The sequence below is a fragment of the Emydura macquarii genome, unplaced genomic scaffold (assembly GCF_026122565.2).
Source record: "Emydura macquarii macquarii isolate MOO-44397 ecotype Brisbane River unplaced genomic scaffold, CSIRO-AGI_Emac_v2 contig_3390, whole genome shotgun sequence".
Taxonomy (NCBI): Eukaryota; Metazoa; Chordata; order Testudines; family Chelidae; genus Emydura; species Emydura macquarii.
This window is the reverse complement of record NW_027133527.1, coordinates 8662010-8680850: the sequence shown is the minus strand read 5'-3', so window position 1 is coordinate 8680850 and position 18841 is coordinate 8662010. Positions and strand designations below refer to the sequence as shown.

The 18841-nt window shown below is 41.4% G+C and overlaps 1 protein-coding gene and 1 long non-coding RNA gene across 3 annotated transcripts in view; one reads left to right on the top strand and one right to left on the bottom strand.

Annotated features, from left to right (window-relative positions):
- Positions 1-953: 953 nt before the first annotated feature.
- Positions 954-10546, top strand: LOC137144011 (uncharacterized). 2 transcript variants are annotated; one of them, XR_010917308.1, is made up of 4 exons: positions 954-1489; positions 1692-1808; positions 5138-5231; positions 10391-10546. It is a non-coding gene; the product is annotated as an uncharacterized lncRNA (long non-coding RNA). The 2 variants fall into 2 exon arrangements; XR_010917307.1 differs by having other exon boundaries at positions 954-1808.
- Positions 10547-16386: 5840 nt separating this feature from the next.
- Positions 16387-18841, bottom strand: part of KCTD5 (potassium channel tetramerization domain containing 5) — a 43908-nt gene continuing 41453 nt past the window's right edge. Inside the window, exon 6 of the mRNA XM_067534097.1 lies at positions 16387-17453. Coding sequence (XP_067390198.1) covers positions 17424-17453 — 30 coding nt within the window. The 3' untranslated portion in view covers positions 16387-17423. The remainder of the gene's footprint in view (positions 17454-18841) is intronic.

Sequence of the window (18841 nt, the reverse complement as noted above, 5' to 3'; positions counted from 1 at the left end):
AGGATAATGATTTATTTGCATTAGTGTAGTGCCTGTTTTTATTTAACTCCTTAATCTCAGTGTGTTGATTTCTCAGAAAATTCCTTTATGATCCTGTCCCTGCTCTACTTCAGTTGTATTTTGCTTCCGACATGTTATTGGATACCCAGATGCCATTGTATTATCAACATCCTTAACAAATGCATCAGTTCAATTTATGTGCTCCTTGTCTCCTGCTTGCTTTTCCCCAGCTTCTAGTTTAAACATACAACCAAAACCCTATTAATGTTATGTGCCAGCAGCATGGTTCCACTTTGAGTAAGGTGGACTACATATACTCCTTACTGGGTTCTAAATATACTGTAAAAAATTCAGGATGCTAAATGAAGTGAGCCCAACCAGGGTATTAGCTGCAGGCAGGGCCCAAGCATAATTTTTTTGGGCCCAGTACAAACTTGTAACACAGGTCCCCTCCCACACATACACCCATGGGGGTTGCAGCCTGAGCCGGGCCCCAGGAAAGTGTACCCTTTTCCCCCCCCCTCTGGAGGCCCTGGCTGCAGGGACAGAGAAGAAAGTCTGGTCTTAGAGATGTTATGTAGGAAGAAGTAGAAAGATTCAGAGAGAGCCTGGATATTAGGATCTAGAGAGAGAGGGAGAGAGAGAGAGCACGCTAAATTGAAGGTGTTGGCCTGATCATGGACCTGAGTGATGGAGGATGATTCATAGATTCTTAAGGCCAGAAGGGACCATTGTGCCCATCTATAGCACCCTGCAAATCCATGGAAAAATTTTGCAGATCAGATAATAGATACAAATTTTATATCCACACAGGGCTCTAGTCATGTGGTCTGAACTCCTGTATAGCATAGGCCATAGAACTTCCCCAAAATAATTCTGAGCAGATATTTTAGAAAAACATCCAATTCTTATTTTAAAATAGTCAGTGGAGAATCCAGCATGACTGTTGGTATATTAACCATTGGATAATTACTCTCATCATTAAAAAATTATGCCTCATGTCCAGTATGAATTTGTCTAGCTTCAACTTCCAGCCATTGGTTCATGTTGTACCTTTCTCTGCTTGGTTGAAGAGCCCATTATTAAATATTTGTTCCCCATGTAGGACTTATAGACTACAATCATGTCACCCCTTAACTGCCTCATTATTAAGCTAAATAAATTGAGGTCTTTAATCTATCACTATAAGGCAGGTTTTCTAAACCTGTAATCATTCTTGTGGCTCTTCTTTAATCTCATACCAATTTATTAATATCCTTCTTGAATTGTGAGCACCAGAACCGGACACATTATTCCAGCAGCGGTCTCACCAGTGCCAAATACAGAGGTAAAATAAGCACTCCACTCCTACCCTTGTCTACTCTGTTTATGCATCCCAGGATAACTTAACTTTTTTGGCCACAGTGGGAGTGCACATTCATCTAATTATCCTCTGTGACCCCAACTCTTTTCCATGGTCACTGATTCCCAGGATAGAGTCCCCCAGCTTGTAAGTATGATCTACTTTCTTTGTTCACAGATGTATACATTTACATTTAGCAGCATTAAAATGCACATTGTGTGCTTGCTCCCAGTTTACTAAGGGAGCTAGATTGCAGTGAATCAGTGACCTATCCTCTTAATTATTTACCACTCCCCCCCTTGCTGTCATTTGCAAACTTTATCAGTGATGATTTTATGTTTTCTTCCAGGTCATGGATCAAGATGTTTACTAGTGTAGGTACAAGAACTACTCCCTGCTAGAACCCACTGGAAACCTACTTGGCTTAGTGATGATTCCCCATTTCTCAACATTTTGAGATCTCTCAGTGAGCTGGTTTTTAATCCATTTAATGTGTACCATGTTAATTTTATATCAGTCAAGTTTTTAATCAAAATGTCGTGCAGTACCAGGTCAAATGCCTTACAGCAGTCTAAGTTTGCACAATTCCTTTATCAACCCAGTTAGTGTCTCAGGCTCTATTTACCATAAACCCATGTTGATTTGCATTAATTATATTCCTTCCTTTAGTTCCTTTCTTTAGTATCATCTGCTCCATTATCTTGTCTGGGATTGATGTTAGGCTGACAGACCTATAATTACTTGGATTATTCCATTTACCCTTTTTAAAAATTGGCACATTAGCTTTCTTCCAGTCTCCTGGAATTTCCATTAACAGGCCAGCAATCTCTTCAGCCAGCTCTTTTAAAACTCTTGTATGCAAGTTGGCTGGACCTGCTGATTTAAAAAATATAAGACTTTAGTAGCTTCTATTTAACATGCTCCACAGATGCTAGTAGACTGAAAAGAGTATTATCATCACCATCTGATGAGCTGTATCTGCTTTTCCCCCAAATACAGACAGACATATTTACTGGAAGATTAAGAGCTTTGCTTTGACCACCTGGAGCCAAAATGGCTGGACATTAAAGAGGGCAGAAACATGAGATTTTAGTTAGGACAGAAGACGACAGATATGGAGTGTAGAGGTGGATCTGTGAGTTCTTAGCATAGAGTTGGTAGCTGAATTTCTTTGTGACTGAAGTTGCCCAGCAATAAGATGAAGAGAAGAGGGGCAAGGAGAGAGACTTATGGCACCCCCCCAGGAAGCTGGCGGGGTGGATGAGGAGGATTCTCTGAAGGACATTCTGAAGGAGTGAGCAAAATGGTAGGAGGAGATCCAGGAGAAGATGGAGCAACGGGAGAACAAGATTTTGAGAAGAGCATGATCAATGGTGTCAAAGGAGGCCGATAGGCTGAGGAGGATGGGGAATAGTTTCAAGCTTTCCTAGAAGAGAAAATTAGAGGTGTTAGTGAGGACTGTTTCAGTGATGTGCGGGTGATGGAAGCTGAATTGAAGAGGGGGTGTAGGATGAAACTGGAGGAGGGGAACTTCAAAACGGTGGTTGTAAATGATGCTTAGATGGTTTAAGGAGTTTAGAAGAGAAGGGAGATGGAGTCATAGCTGGAGAGGAAGTTGTGGGAGAAAATAAAGCATGCTTGTATTGTGAGGGAGGAAGGAGCTTGGGGAAAAGAAGTTGAGGAGAAGAGTAAGGGGGGGATGAGAGTTGTGGGCAAGGGAGATGGGATAGAGTCACTGGGACAGGTGGAGGGGTTAGAAATGAACCAATCAAACTTCTGAGTCAATGAGGGGAGGAGAGATCATGCTGGATCTTGTAAATTCCCTTTGAAGAAGTTAGTGTTCAGAGAGGAAGTGAGGTCAGAAAAGAATTGGGGGGCACCAAAGATGCAAAAATATGTCTGGGGTATGGGAGTTGATCAGGATAGAGTAGAGTTGCTTGGCTAAGAATGGCAGAACTGAAGGAAACAAAAATGAATTTGTAGTGGAGGAAGTCATCGTGGTCATGAAATTCCTGCCAAAAACACACTGCCTCCACAGGAGAAGGAATGAAAGAAATGGATTTTGGGCAAAAGCAGGATGGATCTTGTGATGGGAGAGAGAGTCCAAGGAGTCAAGAGCAAAGGAGAATATTGTACTCAGTAACACAGTCAGTTGAGGGGAGGGCAGGGAGAAGAACAAAAGTCATCACTGCTGATGGTGGAGGTTGCAGAGCAATAGAGAGAAAACAGCATTATAATAGCTCTCCTTCCTGCAGAAGATCCCTAATCACAGTTCCAGAGGGGTAGCCGTGTTAGTCTGTATACAGCAAAAACAGCAAGAGTTCTGTAGCACTTTAAAGACTAACGAATTTAATTTCAGCAGGCATAAGTTTTCGTGGGCTTCAGCCCACTATTGTCTATATTTGCTGTATTATTTCTACCAACTGCATCTGAAGAAGTGGGCTGAAGCCCACAAAAGCTTATGCCTGCTGAAATTAAATTTGTTAGTCTTTAAAGTGCTACAGAACTCTCGTTTTTCCTAATCACAGTAGTGCAAATGCCTCTGTAACACTAGAGGGCATTGTAGCACCACAGTCTTCATTTACTCCATAGACTGGTTCCAAAACTGACCAAATGTGCACTTTACTCCATTTAGACTGGGTCAGGAAGGCAGCTTCCTTGTGACACGTCAGCACCTCTGCACTGCATCCATCCCAAATGCACAAGTTTGGGGGTTTTTTTGTAGTAAACGCTGAACATTGGAGCTCTAGTTCTTTCCAACATTAAATTGTTGCTGTTTTCCAGTTACTGTGGGCATCCGTTTTTTAAAATTTACATCCCATTTGCAGCACAACTGGGTATGCAATTTAGGGGGCATGCAAGGTTTTTTTTTCTAATAGCTGAAATATTTACCCTTTCTTAACTTGACCTCACAAGTCAATGACTGCTTTCTTGCAGTGCAACTAGAAGAGATGTGCAAGAACCACCAGCACATTTTTAGTGACTCATAAAATCTCAAGCAATTATTAAATGGGGAGATTTCCTTAGAAAATTCTTTTCATAGTATTGAAGCAAAGCAAGACAGAGGAGAGCAAGTTGTTCACAGGCTGTCTGCAGCTACTGCACTGAAGCTAATGAATCTACTGCCACGAGAAGGTTCTGTCTCTGGGCTTGGATCCCCAGCTCCTTCCCCACTGCAGGAGAAGGCTTTGACTCAAATCCGAGTCCCAAAGTTTAACTGTGGCAGTTAAACTGATGCCCCCCATCCATTTACTGTAGTGCTGACTTTATGCTGGGATGCCTCCTCAGAGAGGTGAAGGGTCTGACTGGTTACTACAGTGAGGGGAGTTACAAAGGGTTGGGCAGAAGGCTGGCAGTGGCTTGTCAAATGATTGTAAGAATGCATAGTCTAATTGCACCTTTAGATAAACAGCCCTATTCTTTCCTGGCACTAGCCTGCCCAGTTCCTGCCACACCCTTATTCAGCCCCTCTGCTTATGATAAGCGGAACTGGGCCAGTTTTTAAAAAAAAACTGTTTTAATATTTTGAGAGTTGTGGGTTTTGGGGCTTCTTTTATTTGGAGGTCGCTTATTTGGACTTTTTTGTAATAGGTGACTTCCACACAAAGTTAGTTTAGAAATGCTTGTAGGTGTGGTTTTTGCTGATTGACTGGTGTCAATGTAGATGCATGTTGTTAGAATTTTAGAATCCTCCGTCTCCACTCATGTTCAATTAAGAGAAAACACCCAAATTTGTGCACTTTCTGGCCCACCTACTTGACACATCCTATATTCCAATTTTTTGTCCCACCCCAGGCTGTGCTTCCATGGTTCAACACGGGAATGTACCACATTGAAGCAACAGAGACCATGAAGGATGAACAGAGTGAGGATGGTCTTTTTTAATAATGTAAGTACACACATTATTTTAATGTGTATGTAATGCAGCAAAACTAGCACTACTAAAGAAATGGAATTTGTATGAACCCCCCCACTGCCTCCCTTAGAAATGGGCTGGGCTTGTTTTGAAAGCAGTGATTTTTTTTTCCTCATGAGAATTGGCAACACTGCTTATTGATCACTATGCAGCAGCCTGTTCATCTGCTTCTTCAGGCTCTCATCTGAAGGGGTGAACATGGGCACACTTATTACAACTTGAATTGTAGGGGTTGAGTGTTATGGTCAGCTTGACATTGGTTTATTCTGTTTATATTGCATTTATAGCATGGCCCAGAGATAAGCGTTGGGCACATTTTAAAAATGAGATCCCACAAATAATCTACTCAGTGGAAAAGTTGTAAAATTCAGACACTTCTAATTGTAAGAAGAAGTCAGGATTCAGGGAAATGCATTTGAGCTGTCAAAATGTTTGTGAAAGGGAAAAATACTTATAGGCAGCTGTCTATTTACCATGCCATTAGTCAAAATTGTGAGAAAACAGCCATAGGAGAGCTAATGCCTTGAATGCCTATTAGAAACGTGGCAAAAGTTGTTTGTTTTACTTAGGGAGTGGGAGGGTGGAGATCAGTTTGCCTCTTCATGCTGCAGGGGGAAAATTCTGAATTCTCGGGGGTCATAACTGAAGGGAAGAGCCTACAGATGCACTGGGCAGTTACCAGGGTGCAGAAGCAAATGAGCAAGTTACAACCATCAGGAGCTTGCTTACACTGAGCCATTGGGAGGAGGGGGGAAACTATTCTTGCTATCAGTTATTTTCCACTGACAATAGCAAAAATGGGAGCATTAGTATAGGCGAGGAATGTTTTTAACAGTGTCACACAGACCTGCTCTCCACAGCTGTGAATTTCACCAGTCTGGCTGCTTGCTTGGGCACTGTCCAAGCAAAATAAGAAGATTTAAGCCATCTAAATCTGGTCTTTAAGAGCCTCTTGTGTGAAACAGCTCAGCATTTTTGGTAGGAAGGTAACCCTCTCAGTGCAGATTAGCATTCAAACAGGCAGCAGCTATACATTTCCACGGTAGTAGCCACTGGACACACAAGCAGTTGTGTCAGGAGCATACTGCAGGGCAGGAACATCAGGCTGCATTGACTTAAGCAAATCAAATTCTTGCAGGGTTTCTGTTGTGTTTGTGCTTGAGATTGCTTCCAATGTGCCACCTAAGTAAGCAGCTGCAGAGGTCGGACATGGACACACCCAGGCTCTCCATGTGGAAAAGCAGAATGGATTATTTTGTGAGGCATGAAATTCATGCTAAAGCTTAAGAGGTCCAGCAGGGCAAACAGTGCATCCAAGTAGTTGCATAAACTCCCATCAAACTATTACAATCGCTCCTTGCATGCTGAGCTGTACATGATTTTAAGCCCCATGACTAACTCTAATGGGATTTGGACAAGACTGTGATACGAAGGGCCTGATTTTCAGAAGTGCTGAGCACCCAAAAGTCCAGCTGAAGTCAATGGAAGCCGTGAGTGCTCAGCACCTATGAAAATCAAGGCCAAGACTTCATGTTTTGGGATATGCATTTGAGGGGTTTTTTTGGCTCTGATCTTCAGAATCCAGAAACAGTTATATTTCCCAGACCAATAGCCCATGTAATCTAGCATCCTTGCTCCACTAGTAGCCAATGTTGGATGTTCCAGGAGGTATAAACCCTCCATACTCATGTAACTAATTAGATTTACAAGGTGAGATGGACTAGCTGTAGCTGGTCATCAGATTTATTTCCTATAACATGAATAAGAAAGACCTTTACATTTTGTCCTTGTTGGTGACACTGCAGATGCTGTTGTTACTCATGTTTGTTGTTAAACATCTAATCTTTTATTAAAACCTATTCAAGACTATTTGCATCACTAATATCTTGGTGCAGCAAGTTCCAAGAGGTGGTTACTTTTTATTTACCACACTCGTCCATTTCATTCTCACCCATAACAATTTTACATTCAACAACATTTTGTCCAAATCCTTGGGACAGCCATGGGTACTAGGATGGCTTCCCAGCATGCCAACCTTTTTATGGGCCATCTCAAAGAAGAATTTCTGGACATATGCACCATGAAATCAGTGATGTACCTGAGATACATCAATGATATTTTTCATGCTCTGGACAGCCAACAAACTCCCTCAGATTTCCACCATAACTTCACCCCTACCTCCATCCATTAAACTCTCTCTGGAACACTCCCCCAACTAGCATCAACTTCCTGGACACCACAATCAACTTCAACAATGCAATCCTACAGACAGCTATATACAAGAAACCCATGAATCACCACACCTGCCTTCATAGACCCAGTAATGACACAAACACACCAAGAAATCTGTTATCTACTCAGATACCACAGAATATGCTCTGAGGAGAAAGTCCAGGATATACACCGTAAACACACTCAAAACCACCTTTACCAAAGGAGGAGACTCTACCAGAGAAATAGATTGTATTATGAAACAGGCCACCCAAATACCCCAAAAGAATGCTGCAATTCAGAAATAAAACAGACTCCCACCCTTAGTTGTCACCTAACATCCCCCACTGAAACCCATATGGGAACATCACACAATTACAACCCATACTTGACAGGGATCCCATCCTAAAAGAAATTTTTCTTGAACTCCCTCTTCTGGCCTTCAAACAACCTTCGCTCCCCCAACCTAATCATTAGAAGCAAGCTCCCTACAGACCACGGCACACCAACTCAAAGCGGCACCAGAACAAAGATGCAAAACCTGCAGACATACCTCCACTGCTACAATGATCATCCCCGTCAAACACATTTGAAGATCCATGGGTCTGACATGTCTCTCGCTCAATATGTGGTGTATCTCATCCAGTGTACTAAATGCCCACAAAACTACTATATGGGTTAAACGAGATACTCACTAAGCTCAAGAATAAATTCACACAGGAAACTGATGAAAGACAAACACACATATGGATTAAACACTTTTCACAAAGCAATCGCACTGTATCTGCCCTATCAGTTCTAAGCCTCACAGGAAACTTGCACAACACTTTCAAAAGACGAGCCTGGGAGCTTAAATGCATAACTTTGGTAGACACTAAAAATCATGGGCTTGTGTAAACCCCTCTTCTTGTCCTATGACAACAGGGGTGTTGAAGGGCCATTTCACCGTGAATGTCCCTTAGAATGTGTAACTACTTATGCTAAACTAGCTGTGTGACCTTGTAGTTGTCTGACATGCTGAGTGCCATTTCCAGCCCTGAAGAGGAGCACCATGTAGATTGAAAGCTTGTTTCTCTCTCAGCAACAGAAGTTGGTCCAATAAAAGATATTACCTCACCCACCTTGTCTCTCTACTAGGTTAGTGGTCAGGCAGATAGGGAAGGGCTGCCTCCCCAGCCAGAGATGATCTTCAAGCACCTAGCATTGTACAACCCAGGAAAAGACAAGGCAGATAGGGAAGGGCTGCCTCCCCAGCCAGAGATGATCTTCAAGCACCTAGCATTGTACAACCCAGGAAAAGACAAGTAATGAACCATTAAAGTTAATGGGAAACAACTGAAAACTTGAAACTGGAAAGAAAACTGAGGGCTGTTCTACAATTCTAGAGACACCTTTGTCGACAGAACAGTGGCGGTGTACACACGCAAATATTCCCCTGCTATGCGGACATAATAAAACCACCTCAACAAGGTGTAGGGTAGGACTTAGTTAGGGCAACTCAGTATCCTTATAGACACTGCATCCCTTAAATCAGCTGTGGGGCTGTCATTCTTGTCAATTTCACTGCTGGATTGGTGAAATTGACAAGAATGCACAGAGAGGTGAGCAGTTGGTCTCCACTCCTGGCTGGGAACAGGGGAGAGAAGTCCAGGCACTTCTCCACCCGTTCCCAGCTGGGACCTGGGGCAGCCTTGTACTGTGCCATGAAATTGAGAAGGCTGCCCTGGCGGGGAGCAGGCAAGGAAGGGTGAGAAACCAGGGCAGCTGGACCCCACTTCCCACTCCCCTGGGAACAGGGAGGGGGAAAGCCCCGGGCAGCTTCCCCTGGCTCCTGGCATGGAATGGGGAAGGGAGAAGCCCTGTGCTGGCTTCCGGTGGCAAACGGGGTTGGGGGAGAGGGGCAGCCCACTGGAATCTTATGCGGCTTCTGGCAGGGAGCTGAGAGACTGGGCCATCAGCTTCCCCCACTGCCTCTCTTAGGTTGGTGGAAGTGCTCCTGGTGAGGACATGCTCCACCGACCCAAGGAGGGTAGCGTGGCCATCAGCCACCGCAATAATTACTGCAGTGGCTGAAAGTCATCCTATGTTAGGTCGACTTATTTTTCTAGTGTAGACACAGCCTATGAAACGAGGGAATTTTCCCCACCATGAATCACCAGTCAGAGAAAGATCCCCTAACCCATCCATTCCCCAATGAGGGACAGTCTCAAAAGACAAGGGGGCTGGCTGTAAACACTGGAGACCTTTCTTAGGGCTAAGGGACATGTTGAGAAACTGACGCAATAGGTAACTTGCATAATAAAAGAGATTTTTAAATCTAATATATGCGTAAAACCTGAGGTTACATCTTTTACTTGTTTGCTTTCCTTACTAGTTCATATTTGAATCTCTGGTTTTTCCGGTAAATAAATCTTAAGTTTATTTTTATGCCAAACAGGTCTCTATTGTGCAAAGGGCATGCACAGAGTGTGTGTGCCAAAATGAACTGATAACCGGAGAGCAGGTCTCACTTCTTCAAGGGGTGACAAATCAGAGGGAAATGTCTGCGTGTCTGGTAGCAAAGAGCTCAGGGTAGACAGAATTGGGGAGACTCAGGCCTGGAGTAAGGAGTAACTAGGCTGGAGAAAACTGGCTGATGGTGGCAAGGCTCTGAGCCATAGCAGCATAGCATTAAAGCACCCAGTTATAGGGCAGGTGGTGTGAGAACTCTTTGGTGTGTCTGATCTCAATCATCACAGGAAGTGGGAGACCCTAGGTCCAGTCTCCTTGCTCCAATCACTCTTTATTTATCCAGAATGCAACAGCTTCAACAGAAGAAACTGAGGCAGCCCACATCAGAGTATCCCATAGCTCAGTATTCAGAGCATCCTCCTGAGAAGAGACCCCTGTTCAAATCCTCTCTATTCTCTCTTCCTTTTCAGCTCCCCCAGAGGGAAGAATTGAACCTGGGCCTCCCACATCCTGGGCAAGTGCTCTAACCACTGGCTAAAAGATATAAGGGCAATAGCAGCAGCAGCAGCACTTCCTCCTCTGAGCGAGGAAACAACCCCACTAAATTCCCATAAAAAACTACTTATGCACTTAAGCTGCCTAATGCCACTCACAAAGCAAAGCTAGGTCCCTCTCTGCAGCCTGGACATAGGCACCTAGCTTCAAGATGGGTTAGGGCTCAGCACACACCGCTCCTGTCAGCCTCTTCCATTGGCTATCTTAGGTGGCTCCCTGCTTAGTTTGCTGGCTTCTGCGGATCACATTCTAAGGTGCTTCTCTCTCCCAATTCATTTTATAGGCACATAGGTGCCTGTTGTGGATCACAGTAGGGTTGTGCCTCTGATTTTCTAAGCACCTAAAAGTTAGGCAGCATGATGCTCAATGGTACAACACCTACCTCCTTTTTTGGGTCTGGGACTATGTTCTTACCCCCCTCCTCACGTGGGTGTACGGTAGAGCACTTTCCAACAGTATACACATTACGTGAGAAGATTATACCCACTGTATAGTAGTTAGCAGCAAAAGTATTTTTAATCTGACAGTGAATAAAACGTGAGTTTCTTATGTCTCTATTGAATACTCAAGGGGTATCCCAGAGTCTTTAGTAACTAAGAATTTTCAACGCAGTGTAGAAAAAGTGTTTTCTATCCCATATCATTACACAAAAGTGATCAGATTTAAAACTTGGTCAGTAGTTAACGTATTAAACTCTGGGGGTACCAACTATGATACACTCAAAATGTCAGCAGCCACAAAGGTTTGGGATAAAGATTTCAAACATCAGACAATTATTTTAAAAGGGAAAAACAGGTTTATTTCATGCATTTTACAATAAACTAGTGTTACGAAAAGGTTAAAAAATACCCACACACGTTTTAGTTGTATATTTGTTCTAAAAATGATGGGTAACTGCATCTACACCTTAAAACAAGTTGGGAAGCCCTATTAGAGGTTTATCCAGGGAAATTTCTGGATTCAGCTCCATGTCAATTTCTATGCTAATCATCTTGGCTAATGCAAAAGCATTAAAGCCATGTTAGAATTCAAACTTTGCTGCAATAAGAACACTTCAGAGATAATGAACTGGCACAAAAGGAAACTATTATTGCTAATCCACTATCCAGGAAATAAAACATTGCAAGTATATCCAGCTGGGCTCTAACACAAACAGCTGATGCACAACTTACTGTCAGACCACCAATAAAACTGGTGAATTGGGTAAAGGGGGCCTGGACAGCCCATAGGATATGAAGATTTTCAAACCCAGGTTCAAATCAGGCTCAGGTCTGCAGTGGATGAAAGTAGTTGGCATCTGATGTCTGTTTATTGATCTAAAGAAAATGGTTCTGTGGTCTCAGTTCAGTTCCTAGTAGTCAGATTGGCACTATCTGGCTCATAGTGCATAGGCACTTGCTCTTTTCTGGCAAGACAAGTGGACCAAGTTTACTTTAGATTAAGTTGTGCATAAGCTTTGGAAAAAAAATGCAAATGGAGCAGGAACCAGGCACACAAATACATCATCCACTAGATTCCAGAAGACCAAGACTTAGAGATGAGACCATTGTTAAGGTGGGTCAAAATTTAAGCTCAACAGCCTTGTGTCTTTAAACCTCAGAGGGAGGGCACTATGTAAGTGTTACAGTAAAAGCATGAAATTACCCACAAGTAATAAGGTAGCTTTCTATACACTAATGTAGATTTCTCTCTCTGCATGACAGTCAGTTAATGTAGCTATCACTAATATAATTAAGAGCCCTTTGAATATTCACTGACAGCTGCATTTGCAACAGCATTATTAGCTGAGTCTTACAAGAGTTTATTCCTTGTTAGGCCTATCTAAAGTAAAGGGAAGCTAATTTGCAATGGAATAAACCAGTGACTATTTCCTGAGGAAGGAGAACCTTCCTAAAGCCTCCTTATTCCCAGTTCTATTAAATGAATCAGTTACGTTTCAACATTTACACGAGAGCGATGAATGATTGTACTGTCTTTTGCACGTGCAATCCTACCAAGATGGAGGCTGCAGTGTAATAAAAATCCAAGAGCTCCTATTTGTGACTGGCTCATAATGTTTCTAATGTTTTCAGTTTGTATCTTAGAAAAATGCCATAGCTGCTCTTTCAAAGTATTTATGCATGTTTAATCACAACCAGAACTTCAAATCAGCCCTGGGAAGTGTGTTAGCCCTTCGTACGTCTGAATTCAAAAGTGCTGAGAATTCCTTCTGTCTGTGATAGTTACCTCAGGCAAACTGAATAATAAAGGGTGGAAGATTTAGCCCTTTAAAGCCTCTATTTGGCGATAAGCCTTTAAAGACAGTTGCCCATTGCAGTGGGCCACGAGATACTACGAGTTACCTTTCAAGGGAGTTTGAAGGATCTCCTGCACGTTTCAGTGAATACTCAGGGGACTCTCTCTGTTCCTGAGTCTCCTATTTTACATACACAGATCCAACTGGTATCCTGAGATTGGTCCTGAAGCAGAAAACAGATGCAATATAAAATAGTACAGAAAAACTGGGAGCAACTTCAGGGCTTATGTATTTCAAAATTGCTTTCTGTTAGCAATGGCACATTTTGAGCCACTGGCCATCAGAAGTTCTAGCCCCAGGCTCCTGAGTCGAAAGGATGCTGATGAAGAAAAGAAACCCTCTTTCCTAAGACCCCAGATGCAAGAGCTGACTGAAGAGCAGCAGTAATTTGAGATAGCGGCATTCACAACTCCTCAAGGAGAAGGGTTGTGATATGGATGGAATAAATCAAATAGGTACAAAGGAAGTTCAAAAAGATTCTTTCCCCACCCCCAGTGAATGCCACCCAAACTGCTGGCTCTTTTGTTCAGTTTCTACCTGAATGAAAAGGCGCATCTCTCTCCCATACTCCTCAGGAAGCTTTCACTGTCCCCAAATGCCAGACTGATTGGATTAAAGTGTACCAGCCAGTTTCTGGATTATTTACTTCAAACAGAATATGCTGTTGCTGTTCTTGCACCTAAAACTCCTTTCTGAGTAGTGTTGGCTAAGATATAGCAGAGGTTCCCAATGAACGTGAGAGTTCACTAGCTGGAATCGATTCCTACAGTGCTTCCCTGCTCAAACAGCACTTGCTAATCCCCCCTCCTCCCTCAACAAAATGCTCTGTAGCTTCAAGCGCAACTGTGTTCTCAAAAGTGGCTATGTGAAAACACTGCCATGTTTACTCAACAGACATGCTCTTCAGGTGTGAGTCAGACCTAGCAACGTTAGTGTCAAAATAAGTTTTTACTGCTTTTTACTTTTAGCCTTGCAAAACCAAAACAGCTATGGATGGGGCTGAATTATATCTGACGTTCATCGAGGGGATTGTTTACTAATTTTTCATCAGTTACACCTGTGAAAACCCACTGCTTGGACTTGAACTGTGCAAGTGTCATTCAGGGAAGAATTTGAAGACAATGGGGTGGCACAGATGCAACTGCAGAACCTTTTACTGGTAAACTGCTGAAATGAAAGATGGAAAGAGCCCAGCTGGCTCTCAGAGCCCAGACTGAATTCGCACGAGAAGCAGACAAAGTGCTTCCTTTTACTTGTAAATTGAGTATATGTGACACAGACTCCCCAAGGATCGAAAAAAAATTCCACAGCGAGGTCCCAGGTTTAACAGAGAAGCAGCAGTTTAAGTCTTAAATACAATCAATCTCAATGGGTTAAAATGGTTCATGGGACTACAGTTAAACTCAGATTGAACTATTGTTTGAAAAACAGCCAAAAGTGTTTGACTTACAGTTAATCATTTCCTCTGAATCCAGAAATTGGCCCTTACAAAATCCAATGCCAATAGTTTCACTTTTTTCCTGATTTAAGTCTACAGGGGTTTCTGTGGTAATAGTGAGTTTTACAAATTTAAACTTACTGTGTTTTTAAAAAGGTTTGCAAAACTTCTGGGTCTCATTTAAAATAGTTTAACGAATCCTACTGAAAATCAGTCTAATTCTCTACTTAAATATTCCCTTGGGTCCATTCATGGAGCTCCAAATGACTTCCATACACTTAGAGATGGAGAATGTTTGTACACCTAGTACGTCAGGAAATTTGGCCTGCCATAAAACAGCAATAACTGACTCGAGAGAAATTATCACGTGTATGAAAAATCACCTGGTTTTCTGCCTTGACCTAGTGTACCCCCATTCCCTTCTGCTAGAATCTACCCATGCTCACGATTTAAAATCTTAGGCTGTAATACTGTTTTCAGCTAGTGATAAAGTAGCTGTACAAATGCAAAGAGTCTGACCTGGCTATCCAGTCTACCTCTTGCTAGCATAGCTAACCTTACTCTGAGTGATCGGATTTCAATACAAAAATAAACCAAGTTTTGTAGAGGGAAACTCCTGGGGCCTTAGGAAAGTAATTTGATCATACATGCGCCTAAGTGAATGTCTCAACTGTTAAAGAATTAAGAAATTAACAAGGGTAACAGCAAGAACAGAAGATTAGTTGAAGAGGTTTGTCATAGCAACTTGCAAAATCATTTACCAGATATTTGCCTATTAAAATTTTCTTTTTTTTGCTGAAGTCAGAGACAGACAATAGCTCTGTGAGGTATCAAAACAGAGAAAGTGCAAAATGTTAATGATTCAAAATCTTCCCTAAAATAATTTTTGCTACTACAGGGGACAATATAAACCAGGGTGCAGATAATCCCACTAATAAAAACAAATTGATTAAACTGTAAAGTATTCCAGTGAAAACATCACTCTCTAAAAGTGACCTCTTTTCATATATATCCTCCAAGTTGTTTCAATTTGCTCACTTTCTTACTTATGTTTTACTGCTGCAATCCTTAAGGATATCAGGTAGCTTATGAAAATCAAATCTTCTGCCTTCTTTTGTTTAACAAAAGACAACACAAAAATACAGATTTTGGAATGATATCAATATACATTTTTAATTATTGTCAGGCATTAAAAGCCATTTAATCCAATGCTGAATTTACTCTGTAGAGCACAGCAGAAAAATAGGAAGCCTTAAAGGCTGCAATTCCATGAGCCACGGAGCCTGAAGAACATAGGTGGTATCAAGCTGCTTAAACACAATTATTTTTGCAGCAGAGGAAATGCTTTAATATGCATTTGAAGACAAACCACCACTATGCTTATCTTTAGATACACAAGATTATATGTTATTATTTAGGGGCAATTTAGGCATTAGCTTCAGGCTGATAAAACATGGATGCTTAAAAAAAGTATAAAAGTATAAACATTTCCCCCTACACAATAATTACATTTGAGTAAATTCAGTTAAGTTCTAACATCTTAAAAAAAGACAAATGCATTACTTGGTATTGTGGAGGGGCCAGCAGCTTTCTGTGCAGTCCACATCCAAGTGGCAAAATGCATAACAAACCCTTTCAAGCAATAGATGCATGGACAAAACGTTTGGCCCATTGCATAACCTGCTTCGTAGAAATGGTTTCACAAATTGTTTACGCCAAACTTATCAATGTACAATAAGTCTTAAAAATATAGGTAGACCCAAGATGCTTGGGAAACTGGTTTTCATGTGGAGGATTACACATTGAACTGGTAGAGGATATGGTATATGCAAACATTCTCAAGTTATTGAATGGAACAGTTTAAAATGCTTTTAGGATCCAATCCTGTTTAAACTCCCTCCACTGTTCCACCCAGAGCTAACCAAGCCAACAAAGCCGTAAGAGTCGAGAGTTTTACACAATCAATCAGGTTAGTTAAATCGGTTTTAAAAAGACATGCTGCTGCTTTTGTTTAAAACACAATGCACTAAAATGCTCCAGTCTTGTGTGTTAACATTTAACACGGGCCAGTCCTAATGCAGCTGTGTGAAAATGTTTTCAGGCAGTGTTCTTAGAAACATCACAAAGAACTGCATAGTTGAAACAATATAGAAAGATGACTGTAAACATCCTGAATATTCAAAGCAATTAATTAAGATTTTTAATTGGGTGAGCTTGTGTTCACACTTAGGGTAACTTTAAGCCCATTCACAGAGATCGGAATCTGACATTATCCAGCCATCTAGCAACACAGACTCCAGCTCTCAAAAACACCTAACAAAGTCCAGGAGTTTGACACTCGTAGGCATTTCTAAACTGTACAACTAAACATTTGGTTAACACCACACACTTCAAAAGAGACAAGATGTTCAGTTGTGACATTAAGAAATTTTGATTTTCCTTTCAAACATTTGGCTAAGACTGGAGCTTAACTTTTGCAGGATGAAGTTATTTTGACAGGAGAAACATCAGGAATGAGTCAGACAAAAAGGACATTTTCTCTGAGTTTAGTCTTTTTTTGACTATTAAAATAAGCCATCAACCCAGTCAGTGTTGTACTCCCATTCTTTATGGGAACCATTTGTCTGGGGTGTAACTTTTTACAAGGTAGTTTCACTTGATCTCCTACACCATTCTTATAGAATAGAAAATGTGTCAGAGCCATAGGAATGTGCAATACAAGACAGTAAACGGGCTGTTACTGATTCCAAAACCAACTATGTAGGCCCAAATATTTGCATTTATGGGCTGTAATATATATGTAGCACCAAGTACATCGTCCTTTAATTGTTTGCAATTAAAACCAAAATCATTTCAAACTGATCAACATTGGGTCATCCAGCACCAGGTGTAAGTGCTACATGTCTCAGAAGAAAATGAGTGCATGATTGTTTCTTTCTATGTGACCAATATCATTAAGCCCATGAAAGTACAACCATGCACTAGAACCAAGCTTAACACACACACTCACATCATCTATTCTCATTCAATAATCTTGTGATATTTTCAGCCAGCAAATTCAGTCTATACCAGCTTATAGGCAAAAATGGTTCAACCCAGATCAATAGAAAATTATCTAAAGCAGATTTCTTCCTCTCACAGCTAAGCCACTTCAATGGGACAATTCACTGCATCGTGGAATAAAAGAAACATTCGTCAGCATTCAATACGGTCTTCACATCCTGGAACCTCGCTCTTGCAAAATCTGAAAAAGAGAGTTAAAAATTACATACATAAAAATTTCTTAATACCATACTTAAAGTGGGGGAGGCAGAGATCAAAAGAAATCACTGTATTTCAATCAGGTGATAACACCTGAAGAAGCTGGTTTAAGGACTTTCCTGAAGTTAATGCCTTAATACAGAAAAACAGAGAATAGGCTATACTATATCATTAACACCTGAACAATAAATCACCATTAGTGTATTTGAGTCAGACTAATAAGAAGAAAGCTAGAGCATTTAAATATTGCAAGGGGGAAGTAAGTGTAGAAAGCAAATAGACAAATGAGTGCAATTGGTCATCAATAAAGTTCACAGCATAGGCCAAACACAAGAGTTCTTAAAAGTCCCAAGAAGATAAAAGAGGGAGCTGCAGGGATGGTAGGTGTATGGGCTAGGCTAGTTTTTCTGATCCTAGTAGCAATGTTGCCTACTTTGTAAGTTACCAGAGCACAATGGAGCACAACTGCCTTTTTCAAACCTTGGATTTTTTAAATTGTACTTGCTTTTGTAATATCTCCTGTGCTTTCCCATGTTTTATTTATGACCTGTGTAGCAACAAAACATGCATAAGCAGCACAAGATGCACCAAGGAAATCTTAGCAGGGACACTGCTATAGTGTGAAAAAACAAGCAGTCAGTGTTTGAAGGTCAGGCGCATAAGAGCTTGCATAGGCTAGATCAACTCATGTACAGAGTAGGTGGATCCACTAATCCTACAGTATCTACCCTGACCTCCTGAAGCAGTCCTCAGGTTTACTTATATGGTAAATACAAACAGCCAGATTCCTGACCCCACGGAACTGATTGTTAGGCTACTGATACATTAAAGTTAATGGCCTGATGTATTTTTTGAATATATATATTTGTGTTTGATCAATACTATTTAATGTATTTTCATGCAATAAACTGGCTTACACAATTTCTCTTGGGTCTGTGAAAAGTCACAGTACAGTCCATATGCAAACCTTTCCTTTGGTGGGATGGGACACTGTGGAGATCCACTTTTCATGTACTACTCGACCCATTACTGTTCTGCTCAGTGAGGTGAAAGAAAGGCAGTTAAGAGTGTGTGTATTTTGAAGCATATTGGTTACATTTTATAATGAAGTGAATTCAGTTCAGTGGACAGAGGGAAGAGAAGAACCACCACACTTTCGCAGGATTCCTGGGGCCCGTCTCATTACAGTTGTGAGACCTTATATTTGTAAGAGGAGACTACACTGAATTAGAGACCTCCTCTGCCCTTCAGATGCCAGTCTATAATCAGCCTATAACCCAGATAGGTGTCCCAATTGTGTGCACATGAACCCGAAATGCTGTTTGAAGGATTCCACTCTCCTGCAGTGAAGAGTGAGCACAGCTTCTCCTG